Here is a 16,192-nt window from a genome sequence, read left to right as displayed (position 1 = left end):
AGGAGGGGTGTTAGCCGCCATGCCTCACCACCACAAATTAGAGCAGGCTAATTAGCCACTATCAATCACTGTATCGCTAGCTTCACTTACAGGCCATTCCTACACTACATCTTCACTATAGCAATGTGCAGATCTCAGTCTACCAGCAGCTACATTTCACAGTTAAAAAAGAAAGTCGGCCTAGAACATGTCTTTTCATTTACATCCTCTACTTTCAGGGTTACTCGTGGTCAGTTTCATTCATGAGGACATTGCAGTGATGTCATGTTTTTACTTGGATGGGTTTGAGTGTTGTCAGTTAAAGTTGTAATGTGTCCGTACAACTCTTCCTCCCTTTATAATCAATGTCTTCATTGTTACACTGTTAAAATGTCAAATTATCAAGGCTTCATATAACATGTAAATAACTAATATATATTGTGTCTTATTATATTTTGCTAAATATTAAAAATGTGTATCTATAGTGTAGAGGCTGAAAGGTTTTCCAGTTTTATAATATCCTCTATCCCATATACATGTGTTTTTCATAGCTAGCTATATTATTAAAAACACTCTGTGAAGGTGTTAAACTACATGCCCAGTCATATACAGTTTGCTCACATGTAAATTGTAAATTGTATGCACAGTTTGTTAATTCATTATGATGTATTTACTATTATAGTCAGTAAGCCTTGATAAGCTGACCGTTTAATTTCTTTATCCATCCAAAAGATTTGTAGAAAAAAAGGGAAACAAGCAAAAAAGTTACACTTCCTGTAAAATATAGACATGTATATACACATATATTACCAATTCTCTGATTATCTGGTTTCTATGTATTCATATATATATATAGTGGTTTTATCTGTGTATTTTCAATTCAGCTGAACTTGTTCTATGAATTGTACAGTATGTAATTTCAAAAAAGTATATATTGTCTGAAAGGTGTAAGTAATTGGCTTTTGATTTATTGTTACAGTATATTACATTTCCTTTGTCTTCTTTCATCAATGACTTAGTTGTTAGTATATGTGACATATCTAAGCAACCTCTGATTGTTTTGAGTGTCAGAATAAAGCCGTTCTGAGAGCACTTTGTTTGTCATTAGAGCTCTATGTTTAATCTGTTGCCAGCTTGTTGATTGTAATCCTGATCAGGCACAGTAAAATGAAATCTTCTACAATTCCTGTTCACGCTTAATGAAACCCAATATTTCTATGGATTTAAACCAGCATTGTATAGATAAGTAGATGTTCAATTTAGGTACAGTGCAATGCATTGAACGTCCTCAGTGACAGTGGCCACTTGCTACAGCACCGACCCAACCCTCCCCTGAGTTGACTTGTCCATGAGTGATTAATATATTTGTCACTGCAGCTCCTCCAATGCTGGTCTGCCTGTCAGTGAGGAGCACTATATGTAGCGCAGGTGCTATTGTGTTCCCACTCTGCTCTGCTATATAGTGATACAGTGATGGGGGATATTTTAGTATAGAGAGTCCCCAGTGAGACCTCCGTAGGACTGAAGATGAGGCAGGCTGCTCCATGGATGGAGAGACAGAGGGAGATGGAGGGAGAGACAGAGGGAGATGGAGAGAGAGACAGATGGAGATGGAGGAGAGACAGAGGGAGATGGAGGGAGAGACAGAGGGAGTATGGAGGGAGAGACAGGGAGTATGGAGGGAGAGACAGGGAGATGGAGGGAGAGACAGAGGGAGATGGAGGGAGAGACAGAGGGAGATGGAGGGAGAGACAGAGGGAGATGGAGAGAGAGACAGATGGAGATGGAGGGAGAGACAGATGGAGGGAGAGACAGAGGGAGATGGAGGGAGAGACAGAGGGAGATGGATGAAGAGACAGAGGGAGATGGAGGGGGGAGACAGAGACAGAGGGAGATGGATGAAGAGACAGAGGGAGATGGAGGGGGGAGACAGAGACATGGAGGGAGATGGAGGGAGATGGAGGGGGGAGACAAAGACAGAGGGAGATGGAGGGAGAGACAGAGGGAGATGGAGGAAGAGACAGAGGGAGATGGATGAAGAGACAGAGGGAGATGGAGGGGGGAGACAGAGACAGAGGGAGATGGAGGGAGATGGAGGGGGAGACAAAGACAGAGGGAGATGGAGGGAGAGACAGGGAAATGAAGGGAGAGACAAAGAGTCATTCTGGGCTGAGATTAGCATGCCACGCGTTCAATTGTTACTTCTCCGGAGGAGGTGTGAAAAAGTACTACAAAGCCATGTCAAAATGAATGCCTCGCCTCGTTTTCCTCTACAGCTCGGCACGCTGCTGAATTAGGGAGAGACTGTCATGACAAGGGTCCCAGGACACCTGTCTCTCTCCTCCCTCTCTCCCTCTCTCCCTCTCTCTTCTCCCTCTCTCCCTCTCTCTTCTCCCTCTCTCCCTCTCTCTCCTCTCACTCTCCCTCTCTCTTCTCCCTCTCTCCATCTCTCCTCCCTCTCTCCCTCTCCATCTCTCTCCTCCCTATCTCCCTCTCTTCTCCCTCTCTCCTCCCTCTCTCTCTCCCTCTCTCTTCTCCCTCTCTCCATCTCTCCTCCCTCTCTCCCTCTCTCCCTCTCTCTCCTCCCTCTGTCCTCCCTCTCTCTTCTCCCTCTCTCCATCTCTCTTCTCCCTCCCTCTCTCCCTTCCTCTCTCCCTCTCTCCATCTCTCTCCTCCCTATCTCCCTCTCTCTCCTCCCGCTCTCCCTCTCTCTTCTCCCTCTCTCCATCTGCCTCCTCCCTCTCTCCCTCTCTCTCCTCCCTCTCTCCCTCTCTCTCCTCCCTCTCTGCATCTCTCTCCTCCCTCTCTCCCTCTCTCCCTCTCTCCCTCTCTCTCCTTCTTCTCTCCCTCTCTGTCCTCCCTTTCTCCCTCTCTCCACTACTGCGATAGGCCTCAGTATTACTTTTTTCACTGTGAACTCCAGTAGAGTGATAATGGCCCTCTGTTTTGTGGAGAAAAGTAGCATTTGCTTTGGCCTACGCTCTTTAAAGCGCACTTTTGTGCTGTATGACTTTAAGACTGGCATGAAAAAAGAATGCTCTCTTTTTTTCCCTCAAAAGCTTCCCTTTCAGGTGATTTTTTTTAAGCATGGTTCTCAATCGGGTGGTTTGACATCAATCCATCAGCCCGTCTTAACCTGACATTGTGTACCTTTCCCCCTCCCTGGGGTGCAGTGCTTTAACAAAGATGGAGGGGAACTTTTGTGAGAGTAGTGTACTTTTTTATTCTATACATTTTCTCAATGTTTATATTCAAATAATTTTTACTTTCTGGTTTCTGGTATGGAATCATCATATTGAATACGTTTTTTGGAATAGGAAACACAGCAAACTTAACACGACAAACTTTATGATTAAAAGTAGTGAAATGCACAAGTAGGTTGTCTGTCTATATGTGTCAATCAGAGATGCGACGTTCTGCATACTTACCCATGTCTCCCTGCTCTTCTTCCTATTCACCTCCAGTAAATAACAAAGGCAACGCTGTGCTCAGTATTGATGGACATCACAGATGAAAACAACGAGAAGAGGAGAACTAGCTTTAAGAAAACAACAGGAGAAGGAGTCCCTCTACTGAGGCGGGTGAGGAAAGACGGGAGGCGTGCATGTTGAGTGGTGCCGCGGCGGTGTCAAAACCAGCCACAAGCGCTACAGACGGAGTGAGCCAGTTTCCACCAGGGACCACCTTTGCCGGGTAGAAGAGAAAGACACCGAGAGAAAAAAAGAGAGAAAGCATCCTGTTATTATAACACATTTTATTTTTCTATACTTTTGTGATTTACAGCTTGTGATTTACAAGTAAAAAGTGTGTATAAAACAGTATATATGTACAAATATGTTTTTATGTTTTTGGTAAGGAAGACGAACAGTTGGCCCTCGATGCTGATTCTGTGGTATGCAAGGAGGAGAGGGAGAGTCCTGCTCTTCTCTCTCTGGCACACCACTCCTGTCACTGACAGACAAGAGGAGGTGATATATATACACATACAGTAATGTTACAGTGGCAGGCTAAGAGGGTTCAGCATCCAGGCAGAAGCACTGTATTACAGGTCCATTTCTGTGGGTCAGAGTCAATGGTTAACTTCCAGCTGGAGGTCTCTATGATTACACTTCCTGTGTGCGGTCTTTTCGTGGTCTCACTGGTCCGCTTCCTTCCTTGCGCTGGTGCCACTGTTCCACTGTTCCACTTCCTGTTGCAGTGTCACTGGCCAGCTTCCTATGGGTAGTCACTGCTGTTCTCTACTTCCCTGTGGATACTGTCGTCATGACTCCACTTCCTCCTGGCAGCACCACTGGTCCACTCTCCATGGGCAGTACTGTCACTGGTCTACTTGTCTGTGGATAGGCTAGTAGAGAAATGAGATATGTTCCTCCCCCAGTTCCCTTTCCTCTCCAAGCCCCAGCAGAGGTCTCTGATTCACCACGAGAGAAAGAGAGAGAGAGAGTTTGATGCATTAGTCCCTGACTTTCCTCACCTGCCAGGGTCAAAGCCCAAGCCTTTGTGTCTCTATCTGCACCAGTGGACAAAGTATCTCAAACAGACAGACCAACAAGCCAGGGTGCATTTAACTAACGATGCACGTTTCCAGAGAAGAGAAATACTCATCAATGTCCATGTAACAATTGAATTATAATCGAATAATCTAATTGTAATACATCAGCAGGTGCATAACCAAAACACAAGCCTAAGGCATATGGACTATGTCGCTTGATAAACATTATAGAACTAGTGCCCATCCAATGGTAATAAAGGAATGAGGGCTGAAACATGTCAATTACAATGTTGTTTTGTCAATGTATTCTGAGAATATTTATTTGTGTGATTTGCAGCACTGAAAACTTTTAAAGAAGAAAAAAACTTTTAATTTGTTGAAGCAACCTTACTTTATATCAGGAGAGTCACTGTAAACATGTGTTTAAACAAGAATGTTGGTTCAGTTCTTGAATGTATTTTAATGTCTAGGGTGTCCAACAAGTATGTATTCTTTTTCTGTATATAAATATATATATATATATACATATCTATTATATGGGCTGTGGTGGTGTCAGGGAGTAGAGGGGGTAGATAAGGGGCACCCTCCTACAAGCTATACCCCTGATATACTGTAACATGTGATCATGTGTTATATGACTGAAAGCGTGATGGTGATTGTGTGAACTGATCTTCCCCTCCCCCTGCACTTAAAGAGATTGGACAGGATCTTAAGCACTTACAAATTCGTAACATGCTGTATGAATTGGAATTCGTAACATATCATGCACATTCTTTTTGCAAGACAAAATGGATGACGTTGTACACAATTGTGCACAGTTTTCGGGGACCGATAAACTACTGGCTGAAATTATATGAAACCTTCGTAATGCATCTTTAAACAAACACACATATAAACACACTCAAATACAGAGAATCACAGACACACGTTTTGGCCTACAAATATGCTACAGAACTGCTTAACAACTTGCTGATTACCAACAGATAGCTAGTGCTCCAGATAGTCATACACAACTACTCTGGCCCTGCAGGGCCCCAACTACTCTGGCCCTGCAGGGCCCCAACTACTTTCTCTCAGCTCTCAGCTATATTACAGACACCCTTATGGAAATAACATGTATATTCATCATCACATTAAGTAACAGGTCCTGTTGAGGAAGGCAATGATCATACGCAGGTTTAGTGTACAGATGTAGATTTGATTGTGAGAGTTACATAGTGTATGTGGCTAACTAACTCCCAGTCAGTTTCAGGTGAAATGTGAGTGTGAAGAAACAGCAGGTGTGGTGGCAGGCAGGCAGGCAGTAGGCCACCCTCCTGATCTCTGTGTAGACTGCAAGTACCAGTCCTTATCTTCCTGAGCCCTGAGCACAATGGCTTGAGCTGTGACATGAGCAGGATATCCCTCTGAGAGAGAGTTACTACTGTACCACCCCCTCCCGTTCTACTGTGTGAGTCTACCGCCCCTTTTGTATTCCTGACCCTTCTGTACATAATATCCCCCCTCGCGATACCCCCTCCCCTCTGACTCCCAAAATCTTGTATTTTGTTCTATAATGACACATTTATTTATAAGGATTTTTTAAATATATCTCTTTCTCCTTTTTGTAAATGTTCCAGTTAAATAAAGTTCAAAAATGTTAAAAAATTCAATGGATATATTGAAAGGTAAAAGTCTCTAAAAGTCCCCTCTCCTCTGGCTCTGTATTCTAAACTTTGTTTCTTTTTTTCTCTTTCTGTATGCTTCTCTTATGTGCTTCAGATTAAGAGTTCTATTTATTATGACATTAACGTTATTATAATTAGGACTAATTATTAATATTATCATCATCCTCATCATCATCATTATTATCATTAATAAACTTGTCTACTTCAACCAAAAGGTAGTGTATTTTTGGCCTGAGTGTTACAGTGTAGAGGAAGATGAGTTACTGTAGCAGTGTGTGCAGACTCCCTAAGGACAGAACATCCCTTGATGGGACATCACAATGACACCGAGAGCTGGGGGAGATGTGCCAGGTGGAAGGGGGGCGGGGCACAACTCCTAAGCCCATTTGTTTTACCCTGGGGGGGAGGGGGGATGGACCTGGCTCCCGAGTGGGTGGGCCTATGCCCATGGCAGCGCCCCTGCCCAGTCATGTGAAATCCATAGATTATGGCCTAATTAATTTATTTCAATTGACTGATTTCCTTATATGGACTGTTACTCAGTAAAATCATTAAAATTATTGCATGTTGCCTTCATATTTTTGTTCAGTATAGTTATACACGTGCCACATTCAACCAGTTAGCAAGTCGAACATTTCTGAGTTTTCCTAGTTTTGACTAGCACGTGAACGCCGCATATATGCTTCCATTTATTATGGTAATGGGATCTACAAGTAACTGCCAAAATAAAGAAAGCACTTGAGTTAATGAAGGATACAACAAATATTGAAAGCAGCTGCTTCCAAACAAGTGTGGTTCCTCAGTTAATTCTGCAATTAAAACATCCTATTGTGCTTATGGTCATGTATAAAAATGCCCAGTTGCCTATTATTTTGGCTACCATGGCTAGAAAAACTGTGTGTGTGTGTGCGTGTGCGTGTGCGTGTGTGTGTGCGTGTGTGTGTGTGTGTGTGTGTGTGTGTGTGTGTGTGTGTGTGTGTGTGCGCCTCAGTCACCAGATCTCAACCCAGTTGAACACTTATTGGAGATTCTGGAGTGGTGCCTGAGACAGTGTTTTCCACCACCATCAACAAAACACCAAATAATGGAATTTCTCGTGGAAGAATGGCGTCACATCCCTCCAATAGAGTTTCAGACACTTATAGAATCTATGTCAAGGTGCACTGAAGTTGTTCTGGTGGCTCGTGGTGGACCAATGCCCTATTAAGACCCTTTATGTTGGTGTTTCCTTTATTTTGGCAGTTACCTGTCTATATCATGAATAAGTGGTTTAGAAGAACAGGAAGGGGAAACGCTTATTAGGTGAAGTTTGGATGACATCATCAAATTGGATTTATATTGTATTAATTTAGCAGTATCTTTAGATTTAATTGGTTTGTAAAATGGGGATCAGAAAGGATCAGAGGCTTGTTTTGTGACGTTAAATGTGATGTAATGGTTTGTGCATCCGCTTTACAGCTTGTAATATCAAGGTTCCCCCACTTGGTGGCACCATAGCCTCGTACAGGTTACATTACCTTAATCTACAAGAGCCACTACGTGTTAGTATTACTTAGCTATATAACGTCATTACATTTTTTATCACTTGTTTCCAATTAGGCCATACGTCCTTTAATACAATAGGCTCCCCCATCACCAATTGTGTGATCTGACCACGCACACCTTTTATCTGAAATATTGTCTTTGGGCTTTGTTCAAACATCCCGTGGTTGATTAAGGTCAAGCGAGAAGATAAAAAATTATAAAAACCTCTGTTGAACTAAAATATAATCTATCACCTCGACCACAGGAAATGACCATAATCACACAATTATGAAGCAATGAGGCACTTTGGCTTTATGGGGTGGGTACTTTGCTAAAATGGCCCACGTAAAAGCCCATCTGTACAAATGAGCCCTCGGATTTGAGCCAAAACGGGGGCTAAAAGACCCTATACATCAAGCCATGGCATATAGAACAAAGAGCAGCAGCCTCCAGTGCCTGATAGAAGGGCAAGGCTGCCTGAGGTGCTGCGTGCTGGAGAAATGGAACACAGTAGGATTAGATATTAAGATCTGATGAAAAGATTCCAATACCTCAGGACTTTCCAACCTGTCCCTTCTTATTTAGGACCCTTGAGATTCTAGAACATTTTGAGCAGTTAACTTGGTAATTAACATGTAGGTAACTAATTATGCCTATATGTACTGTAATGTTAACAAAGGCATTAACAAACTCTTTATTAACGAGGTACAATTTTAAGCCTTTAAATAAAAATATAATAAGCCATATAAAACATCTACAAATACTTAAAATTGTACCTCTTTAATAAAGAGTTATAATCAACTTTGATATAAAGAAATAGATATTATCTAATGAACAACAAATCTTTAACTTTAATAGAGTTTAAATGAAAGCGGTTAGATTTCTCTGGTAATCGTGCTTTCAGTATGCTATTGCATTTTGTAGTACTGAATGACCACATCCAATCCATTGGAGTGATGATGAATATACGTATTGATCTGCCTTAAACCCAGTTGATGTGAACATGGCGTGAACAGAGACAACGATGAAACACTATTAATATATTAGAGAGGAGGGCGGGACCATCAGGCTGGGTGTCTGGAGCAGTAGATACTTCATCTATCAGATCACCACTCAGCCATCTGGTCTAGACACTGCTGCTGCTGCTGCTGCTGCTGCTGCTGCTGCTGCTGCTGCTGCTGCTGCTGCTGCTGCTGCTGCTACTGTATGGATGTAGCTTCACATCACTACCTGCCTGGAAGTCCTTTTGAGATTAGCACAGGATGTAATGATGTATAGCACACAACTTTCCACCCTACCACATAGGGAAGAGTGGTGAAAAACAAGGATATTCAAACTAAATGTAATGTGTGAATGGTCTAGCTATTTGATCAATGCGGTTATGTATTATCAATGCTGTTATGTAATCAATGCTGTTATGTGTTATCTCACATCACCTCACCCATGTTGTATGTTTGGCTCTGTGCACTATGCTTTGAGACTACTTGTCCAGGAGAGGGCATCCTATCCCTCTCTAAACTCAGCTCATCAGCAGTTGTTGCTCTAGGTCACGGGTATTTAACTCTTACCGTACCACCTGGTGTCCCAGGTATAAATCAGTCCCTGATTAGAGGGGAACAATGAAAAAACACAATGGCACTGGCTTCAAGGTCCAGAGTTGAGTTTGATGGCTCTTGGTGAATGACTAGCACACAATCAGGAAAGAAGAGGTATCGGGAGAATAGTTTTTGTAACTTACACAGAAGAGCAGCATTTGCAGCCACTGTGATGTCAGCAGATTTGCCAAGTCCCAGTACTCAGCACTTTACCCACTCTTATCTCACTGCTCTGTCCATGCTGCTCTGTAGCAAGAAATCCCTCTGCTTCTCTCTGACATAATTTCATGCTTTGGGGTTTGAATCTATTGAGGCTGTGATCCAATCATGCATACACAATGAAACACCAAGCCAAACCAACAAGGCCACCTTCAGGATTCTATGAAGAAACATGTTTGTCATTGTGTGACGTTGACATACAGTATCAGTCAAAAGTTTTACTATTTTTTTACATTGTAGAATAATAGTGAAGACATCAAAACTATGAAATAACACATATGGAATCCTGTAGTAACCAAAAAAGTGTTAAACAATTATTCTTCAAAGTAGCCACCCTTTGCCTTGATGACAGCTTTGCACACTCTTGGCATTCTCTCAACTAGCTTCATGAGGTAGTCACCTGGAATGCATTTCAATTAACAGGTGTGCCTTCTAAAAAGTTCATTTGTGGAATTTCTTTCCTTCTTATTACGTTTAGGTCAATCAGTTGTGTTGTGATAAGGTAGGGTGGTATACAGAAGATAGCCCTATTTGGTAAAAGACCAAGTCCATATTATGACAAGAACAGCTCAAATAAGCAAAGAGAAATGACAGTCCATCATTACTTTAAAACATGAAAGTCAGTCAATCCGGAAAATGTCAAGAACATTGAAAGTTTCTTCAAATGCAGTCACAAAAACCATCAAGCGCTATGATGAAACTGGCTCTCATGAGGACCGCCACAGGAATGGAAGACCCAGAGTTACCTCTGCTGCAGAGGATAAGTTCATTAGTTACCATCCTCAGAAATTACAGCCTAAATAAATGCATCACAGAGTTCAAGTAACAGACACATCTCAACATCAACTGTTCAGAGGAGAGTGTGTGAATCAGGTCTTCATGGTCAAATTGCTGCAAAGAAACCACTACTAAATGACACCAATAAGAAGAAGAGACTTGCTTGGGCCAAGAAACACGATCAATGGACATTAGACCAGTGGAAATCTGTCCTTTGGTCTGGAGTCCAAATTGGAGATTTTTGGTTCCAACCGCCGTGTCTTTGTGAGATGCAGAGTAGGTGAACGGATGATCTCTACATGTGTGGTTCCCACCATGAAGCATGGAGGAGGAGGTGTGATGGTGTGGGGGTGCTTTGCTGGTGACACTGTCTGTGATTTATTTAGAATTTAAGGCACACTTGACCAGCATGGCTACCACATCATTATTCAGCGATACGCCATCCCATCTGGTTTGGGCTTAGTTGGACTATCATTAGTTTTTCAACAGGACAATGACCCAACACACCTCGAGGCTGTGTAAGGGTTATTTGACCAAGAAGGAGAGTGATGGAGAGCTGCATCAGATGACCTGGCCTCCACAATCACCAGACCTCAACCCAATTGAGATGGTTTGGAATGAGTTGGACCGCAGAGTGAAGGAAAAGCAGCCAACAAGTGCTCAGTACAGTACATGTGGGAACTTCTTCAAGACTGTTGGAAAAGCATTCCAGGTGCAGCTGGTTGAGAGAATGCCAAGAGTGTGCAAACCTGTCATCAAGACAAAGGGTGGCTACTTTGAAGAATCTCAAATATTAAATATATTTTGATTTGTTTAACACTTTTCTGGTTACTACATGATTCCGTATGTGTTATTTGATAGTTTTGATGTCTTCCCTATTATTCTACAATGTAGAAAATAGTAAAAATAAAGCAAAACCCTTGAATGAGTTGGTGTGTCCAAACTTTTGACTGGTACTGTAAGTGAAATACATCTATGTGCCAAGAGAATCTGCAGGCCCTTTGCCAAGTGTATCCACAGCGAGGCTTGGTGTGACCTCCAACAGGGAGGTATAGAGCCAGTGAGAGATAAAGATGGCTTTAAGGGATGCTTGATTGAATTTGACCCACAGAGGGCATACAAACGACATTACTGAATGTCCTGCACCACTCTTTAACACACAGGGCTGCAAACGACATGACTGAATGTCCTGCACCACTCTTTAAAACACAGGGCTGTAAACCGGGATGAAACACTATGTATATTTTGTTGTCTCTGTTTCAGCCATGTCAGAAAAGATCTGAACTATTAAGGCAAGAGGAAAGAGTGGCCGAGCCAAACTCCAGCTGAATGGCTTAATATGATTTAGGCTAAATAACAATTACAACATTTTAAAGGTTCTGTCATTAGCACCGGGATTCAGCGTCATTGAAATCCACCCTCCATCTACCTATTAGGGGAAATAATGATAAGAATCGCTGAAAAGACTCCCGCTATAAATGGAAACAAAAGTGCTGGGCTGGACAGAAAAGGACCCTGGAGCCCTGTGCTGCCACAATTTGTGTGATGAGGTGAGTGGGTGGCTGGTGACCCAGTGCTTTATGGGTAGTGGCGGGGTCAGGTTGGAAATTAGGTGCTCCGAGAGGCGTGCATTAGAACACTGCCTGCCTTGGCACAGGACAGGCCTTCTCCCTCAGCCACTGGACCGAGAGAGGGAGGGAGAAGGAATGAGAGAGAAAGAGACAGAGACAGCGAGAAAGAGAGAGAGAGAGAGAGAGAGAGAAAGAGAGAGAGAGAGAGGAGGAAGTGTGCTGATGTTAAAGAAAATTGTCCGCAATGTCAATGTGCTGAGTGCGAGGAGTATAGTGGCATGTCTCTGGCATGGTGCCCCTCGTTCATGAGTGGCTGATGAGGGATTGAACAGGAGAACGTGTTGCTCGGAGTGATGGAGGGCTCTGTGATAACCCCCATCCTCTCTCCTCCTTTACTCCTCTCCTGGGCTGCAGAACAGACAGGACGAGGTCACTCCCTGAAGGAGAGCTGGAGTAGAGGCAATTGCAGACTTTGAAGCGAATGGAAAAGAGAGTTTACCAGACGTTTAGTGTTTTGGCCACGTAATCAAGGGTCGGAAAATAATAAAAGCCAAGCAATCTGCTAGCGTCAGTCTGGATGCTGCCTGGGCTCAGTACAGGGAGCTATAGGGCCCAGCTGCTTATGCTGCTAACAGAATGAGGGAGAGGGAACAGATTCAATTTGCACCACCTAACCAAATGTCCAGTACTGTTTCCTTCTTCCCAACACCCCCCACTCCCTCTCCCCCCTCTCTCACTCTCTCTCCCTCTCTCTTTCTCTCTCTCTACCCCCAGTGCCAAGCAGCTCAGGATTAGATCTGGCACTGGTGTCCATCTGCACACCGGATTTGGAGTGTGGCTTCGCTGCGACCGTCTGTTGGAGGACATGAGAGAGAGAGGTTGGCGCCAGGAAAAAGGCTCTCCAAAATCATTGCGTCCAAAGCTTATCTTACCATATTATCTTCCAGTCTGGAGTTATAATGTAGACCCATATCTGTGCTGAAATCAGAATATGAATATGTTGTGCATAGACTGATTTGTGGTACAGACATTGTTAGTTACCACTCCAGTCTATTTACTGTATATCTGGATGTACAGTATATGTAATGTCTGAGGTTGACTGAGGTGATTAATATGTACGATTCTGTCTCTGAGCTATAGTCAGTTTAAAGGCCCTCAGTTCCAGCTAAATCCATTTTTATTCACCCTGTGGATTACAGCACTGACTTGACACTTCCTCCTGCATGTCATCTGAGCCAAGCACTGGCCAGGTGGAGCGCTAGGGCCACTCTTATAGGAGTCTGAAGGGATAGGCCAACCTTTTGACTTGAGCTATTTGTTTTTAGACTACTTTATATACTGTGTCCACTCCATTTTATATAATGTGTAAACAAATTTGTTCAGTTGTTAGAGGAAAGTTCAGTGTTGCATTCTCCCTGCTGGCCTTTAGAGGGCGCTGACACGTTGGTGTTGAGACGAGGCACCCAGACTGGTGCTGAGGACACACTTCTCATTCTCGGCATGTGTGTGAAGTCATAGGGACACCACAGCACTCATACACAGTCAGTGTGACAGGCAGGTGCTAACAAGTGACAGTCCCCTACAGAGAGTGTCCTCAATGAGATCCATGCATGACAGACAGGACACCTTCATAATACTGTACATGGTGCTGGGTTGGAATTCTAACGGTGTCATGTTGTTAGTCACTGCATTTACTATAGTAACAACATTGTAACACATTTGTATTAAGATTGGATGCATATATCTAGATCATACCAATACACTATCATTATCTTTGTTCCCCAGGAATGCATGCTAGCAATGAATATATAGTAGCTTCATTTATTTTGTTTTTTATTTATTTCACCTTTATTTAACCAGGTAGACCAGTTGAGAACAAGTTCTCATTTACAACTGCGACCTGGCCAAGATAAGGCAAAGCAGTGTGACAAAAACAACAACACAGAGTTAAACATGGGGTAAACAAATGTACAGTCAATAACACAATAGAAAAATCTGTATACAGTGTGTGCAAATGAAGTAAGGAGGTAAGGCAATAAATATGCCATAGTGGCGAAGTAATTACAATTTAGCAATTAACACTGGAGTGATAGATGTTCAGATGAGGATGTGCAAGTAGAAATACTGGTGTGCAAAAGAGCAGAAAAACAAAAACTATGGGATGAGGTAGGTAGTTGGTTGGATGGGCTATTTACAGATGGGCTATGTACAGCTGCACCGATCGGTAAGCTGCTCTGATAGCTGATGCTTAAAGTTTGTGAGGGAGATATGTCTCCAACTTCAGTGATTTTTGCAATTCGTTCCAGTCATTGGCAGCAGAGAACTGGAAGGAAAGGCGGCCAAAGAGGTGTTGGCTTTGGGGATGACCCGTGAACTATACCTGCTGGAGCGCGTGCTACGGGTGGGTGTTGCTATGGTGACCAGTGAGCTGAGATAAGGCAGAGCTTTACCTAGCAAAGACTTATAAATGACCTGGAGCCAGTGGGTTTGGCGACGAATATGTAGCGAGGACCAGCCATCGAGAGCATACAGGTCGCAGTGGTGGGTAGTATATGGGGCTTTGGTGACAAAATGGATGGCACTGTGATAGACTGCATCCAATTTGCTGAGTAGAGTGTTGGAGGCTATTTTGTAAATGACATCGCCGAAGTTGAGGATCGGTAGGATAGTCAGTTTTACGAGGGTATGTTTGGCAGCATGAGTGAAAGAGGCTTTGTTGTGAAATAAGAAGCCGATTCTAGATTTAATTTTGGATTGGAGATGCATAATATGAGTCTGGAAGGAGAGTTTACAGTCTAGCCAGACACCTAGGTATTTATAGTTGTCCACATATTCTAAGTTGGAACCATCCAGAGTAGTGATGCTAGTCGGGCGGGCGGGTACGGGCAGCGATCGGTTGAAGAGCATGCATTTCAATTAACTAGCATTTAAGAGCAGTTGGAGGCCACGAAAGGAGAGTTGTATGGCATTGAAGCTCATCTGGAGGTTTGTTAACACAGTGTCCAAAGAAGGGCCAGATGTATACAGAATGGTGTCATCTGCATAGAGGTGGATCAAAGAATCACCCGCAGCAAGAGCGACATCATTGATATATACAGAGAAAATAGTCGGCCCAAGAATTGAACCCTGTGGCACCCCCATAGAGACTGCCAGAGGTCCGGACAACAGGCCCTCCGATTTGACACACTGAACTCTATCTGAGAAGTAGTTAGTGAACCAGGCGAGGCAGTCATTAGTGAAACCAAGGCTGTTGAGTCTGTCGATAAGAATACGGGGATTGACAGAGTCGAAGCCTTGGCCAGGTCGATGAAGACGGCTGCACAGTACTGTCTTTTATCGATGGCGGTTATGATATCGTTTAGTACCTTGAGCGTGGCTGAGGTGTACCCGTGACCAGCTCGGAAACCGGATTGCATAGCGGAGAAGGTACGGTGGGATTCGAAATGGTCGGTGATCTGTTTGTTCACTTGGCTTTCGAAGACTTTAGAAAGGCAGGGCAGGATGAATATAGGTCTGAAACAGTTTGGGTCTAGAGTGTCTCCCCCTTTGAAGAGGGGGATGACCGCGGCCGCTTTCCAATCTTTTGGAATCTCAGACGATACGAAAGAGAGGTTGAACAGACTAGTAATAGGGGGTTTGGACATTCATATAGGTTTAAGAGTTGTTAACTCTCTCTAGCTCTCCTACTGGTTCTCTGCTATTCTCTGCTGTCCCTATATAAATTAGTTATGGAGGGAGAACAGTTGGATTTCTAGCATGAGAATTCCATGTGTGCTTGTTACCCAGGGACATATTCTGGATGCACACGTAGATAGTCCAACTAGAGCTAACACCCATTTGCACATGAGGCTGCTATCCAAAGAGGTAAGCTTCTGCTGGAAGTGTAATGGTGGGTTGGATGAATAGTGAACTGAATTCTGGTATGGGGTAATGAGATTTGGCACTTTACTCAGCATTGATCAGTCTGTCTGGACTATCCCCAGCATATGCCATGTACAGCATCTCACGGGTATGTGAAACTAATGCCTTGGCTTGAGTCTAAATATCAACAACAACACCACAAGTAATCGCCATTAGAATGATTACGATGCAAGTAGTCCCTTTATAGTTGTGTTGTTATCATTGTTGCTTTGATTGTTAAAGGATCGTACATTCACCAGCACAGTATATATTTATTGGTTAAAAGGGAACAGTGGCTGGTGTGGTTTTGTGCTGTTGTTTACAGTGATTGGATCATCCATCAGTTCAACAGACCTGGACTTGGCTTAGGCCCCTGAGTGCACAGATGCTTAATGACATGACAGGTTATGTCCAGACCCCCAGGACTCTCGGCCCTGGCTGGTAGAGGGAGATGCCAGCAGTGCCAAC

At 43.3% G+C, this 16,192-nt stretch overlaps 1 protein-coding gene across 1 annotated transcript in view; it reads left to right on the top strand.

Moving 5' to 3' along the window:
• The window catches only part of LOC115171427 (RNA binding protein fox-1 homolog 3), a 242,826-nt gene extending 237,496 nt beyond the window's left edge, over nucleotides 1-5,330 (top strand). Inside the window, exon 14 of the mRNA XM_029728232.1 lies at nucleotides 3,444-5,330. Within this exon, the coding sequence (XP_029584092.1) occupies nucleotides 3,444-3,446 (3 nt within the window). The 3' untranslated portion in view covers nucleotides 3,447-5,330. The remainder of the gene's footprint in view (nucleotides 1-3,443) is intronic.
• Nucleotides 5,331-16,192: the final 10,862 nt, after the last annotated feature.

The sequence above is a fragment of the Salmo trutta genome, chromosome 32, assembly GCF_901001165.1.
Source record: "Salmo trutta chromosome 32, fSalTru1.1, whole genome shotgun sequence".
NCBI lineage: Eukaryota > Metazoa > Chordata > Actinopteri > Salmoniformes > Salmonidae > Salmo > Salmo trutta.
Note: the sequence above shows the minus strand (reverse complement) of the source record. Positions and strands in the feature narration are given on the sequence as shown.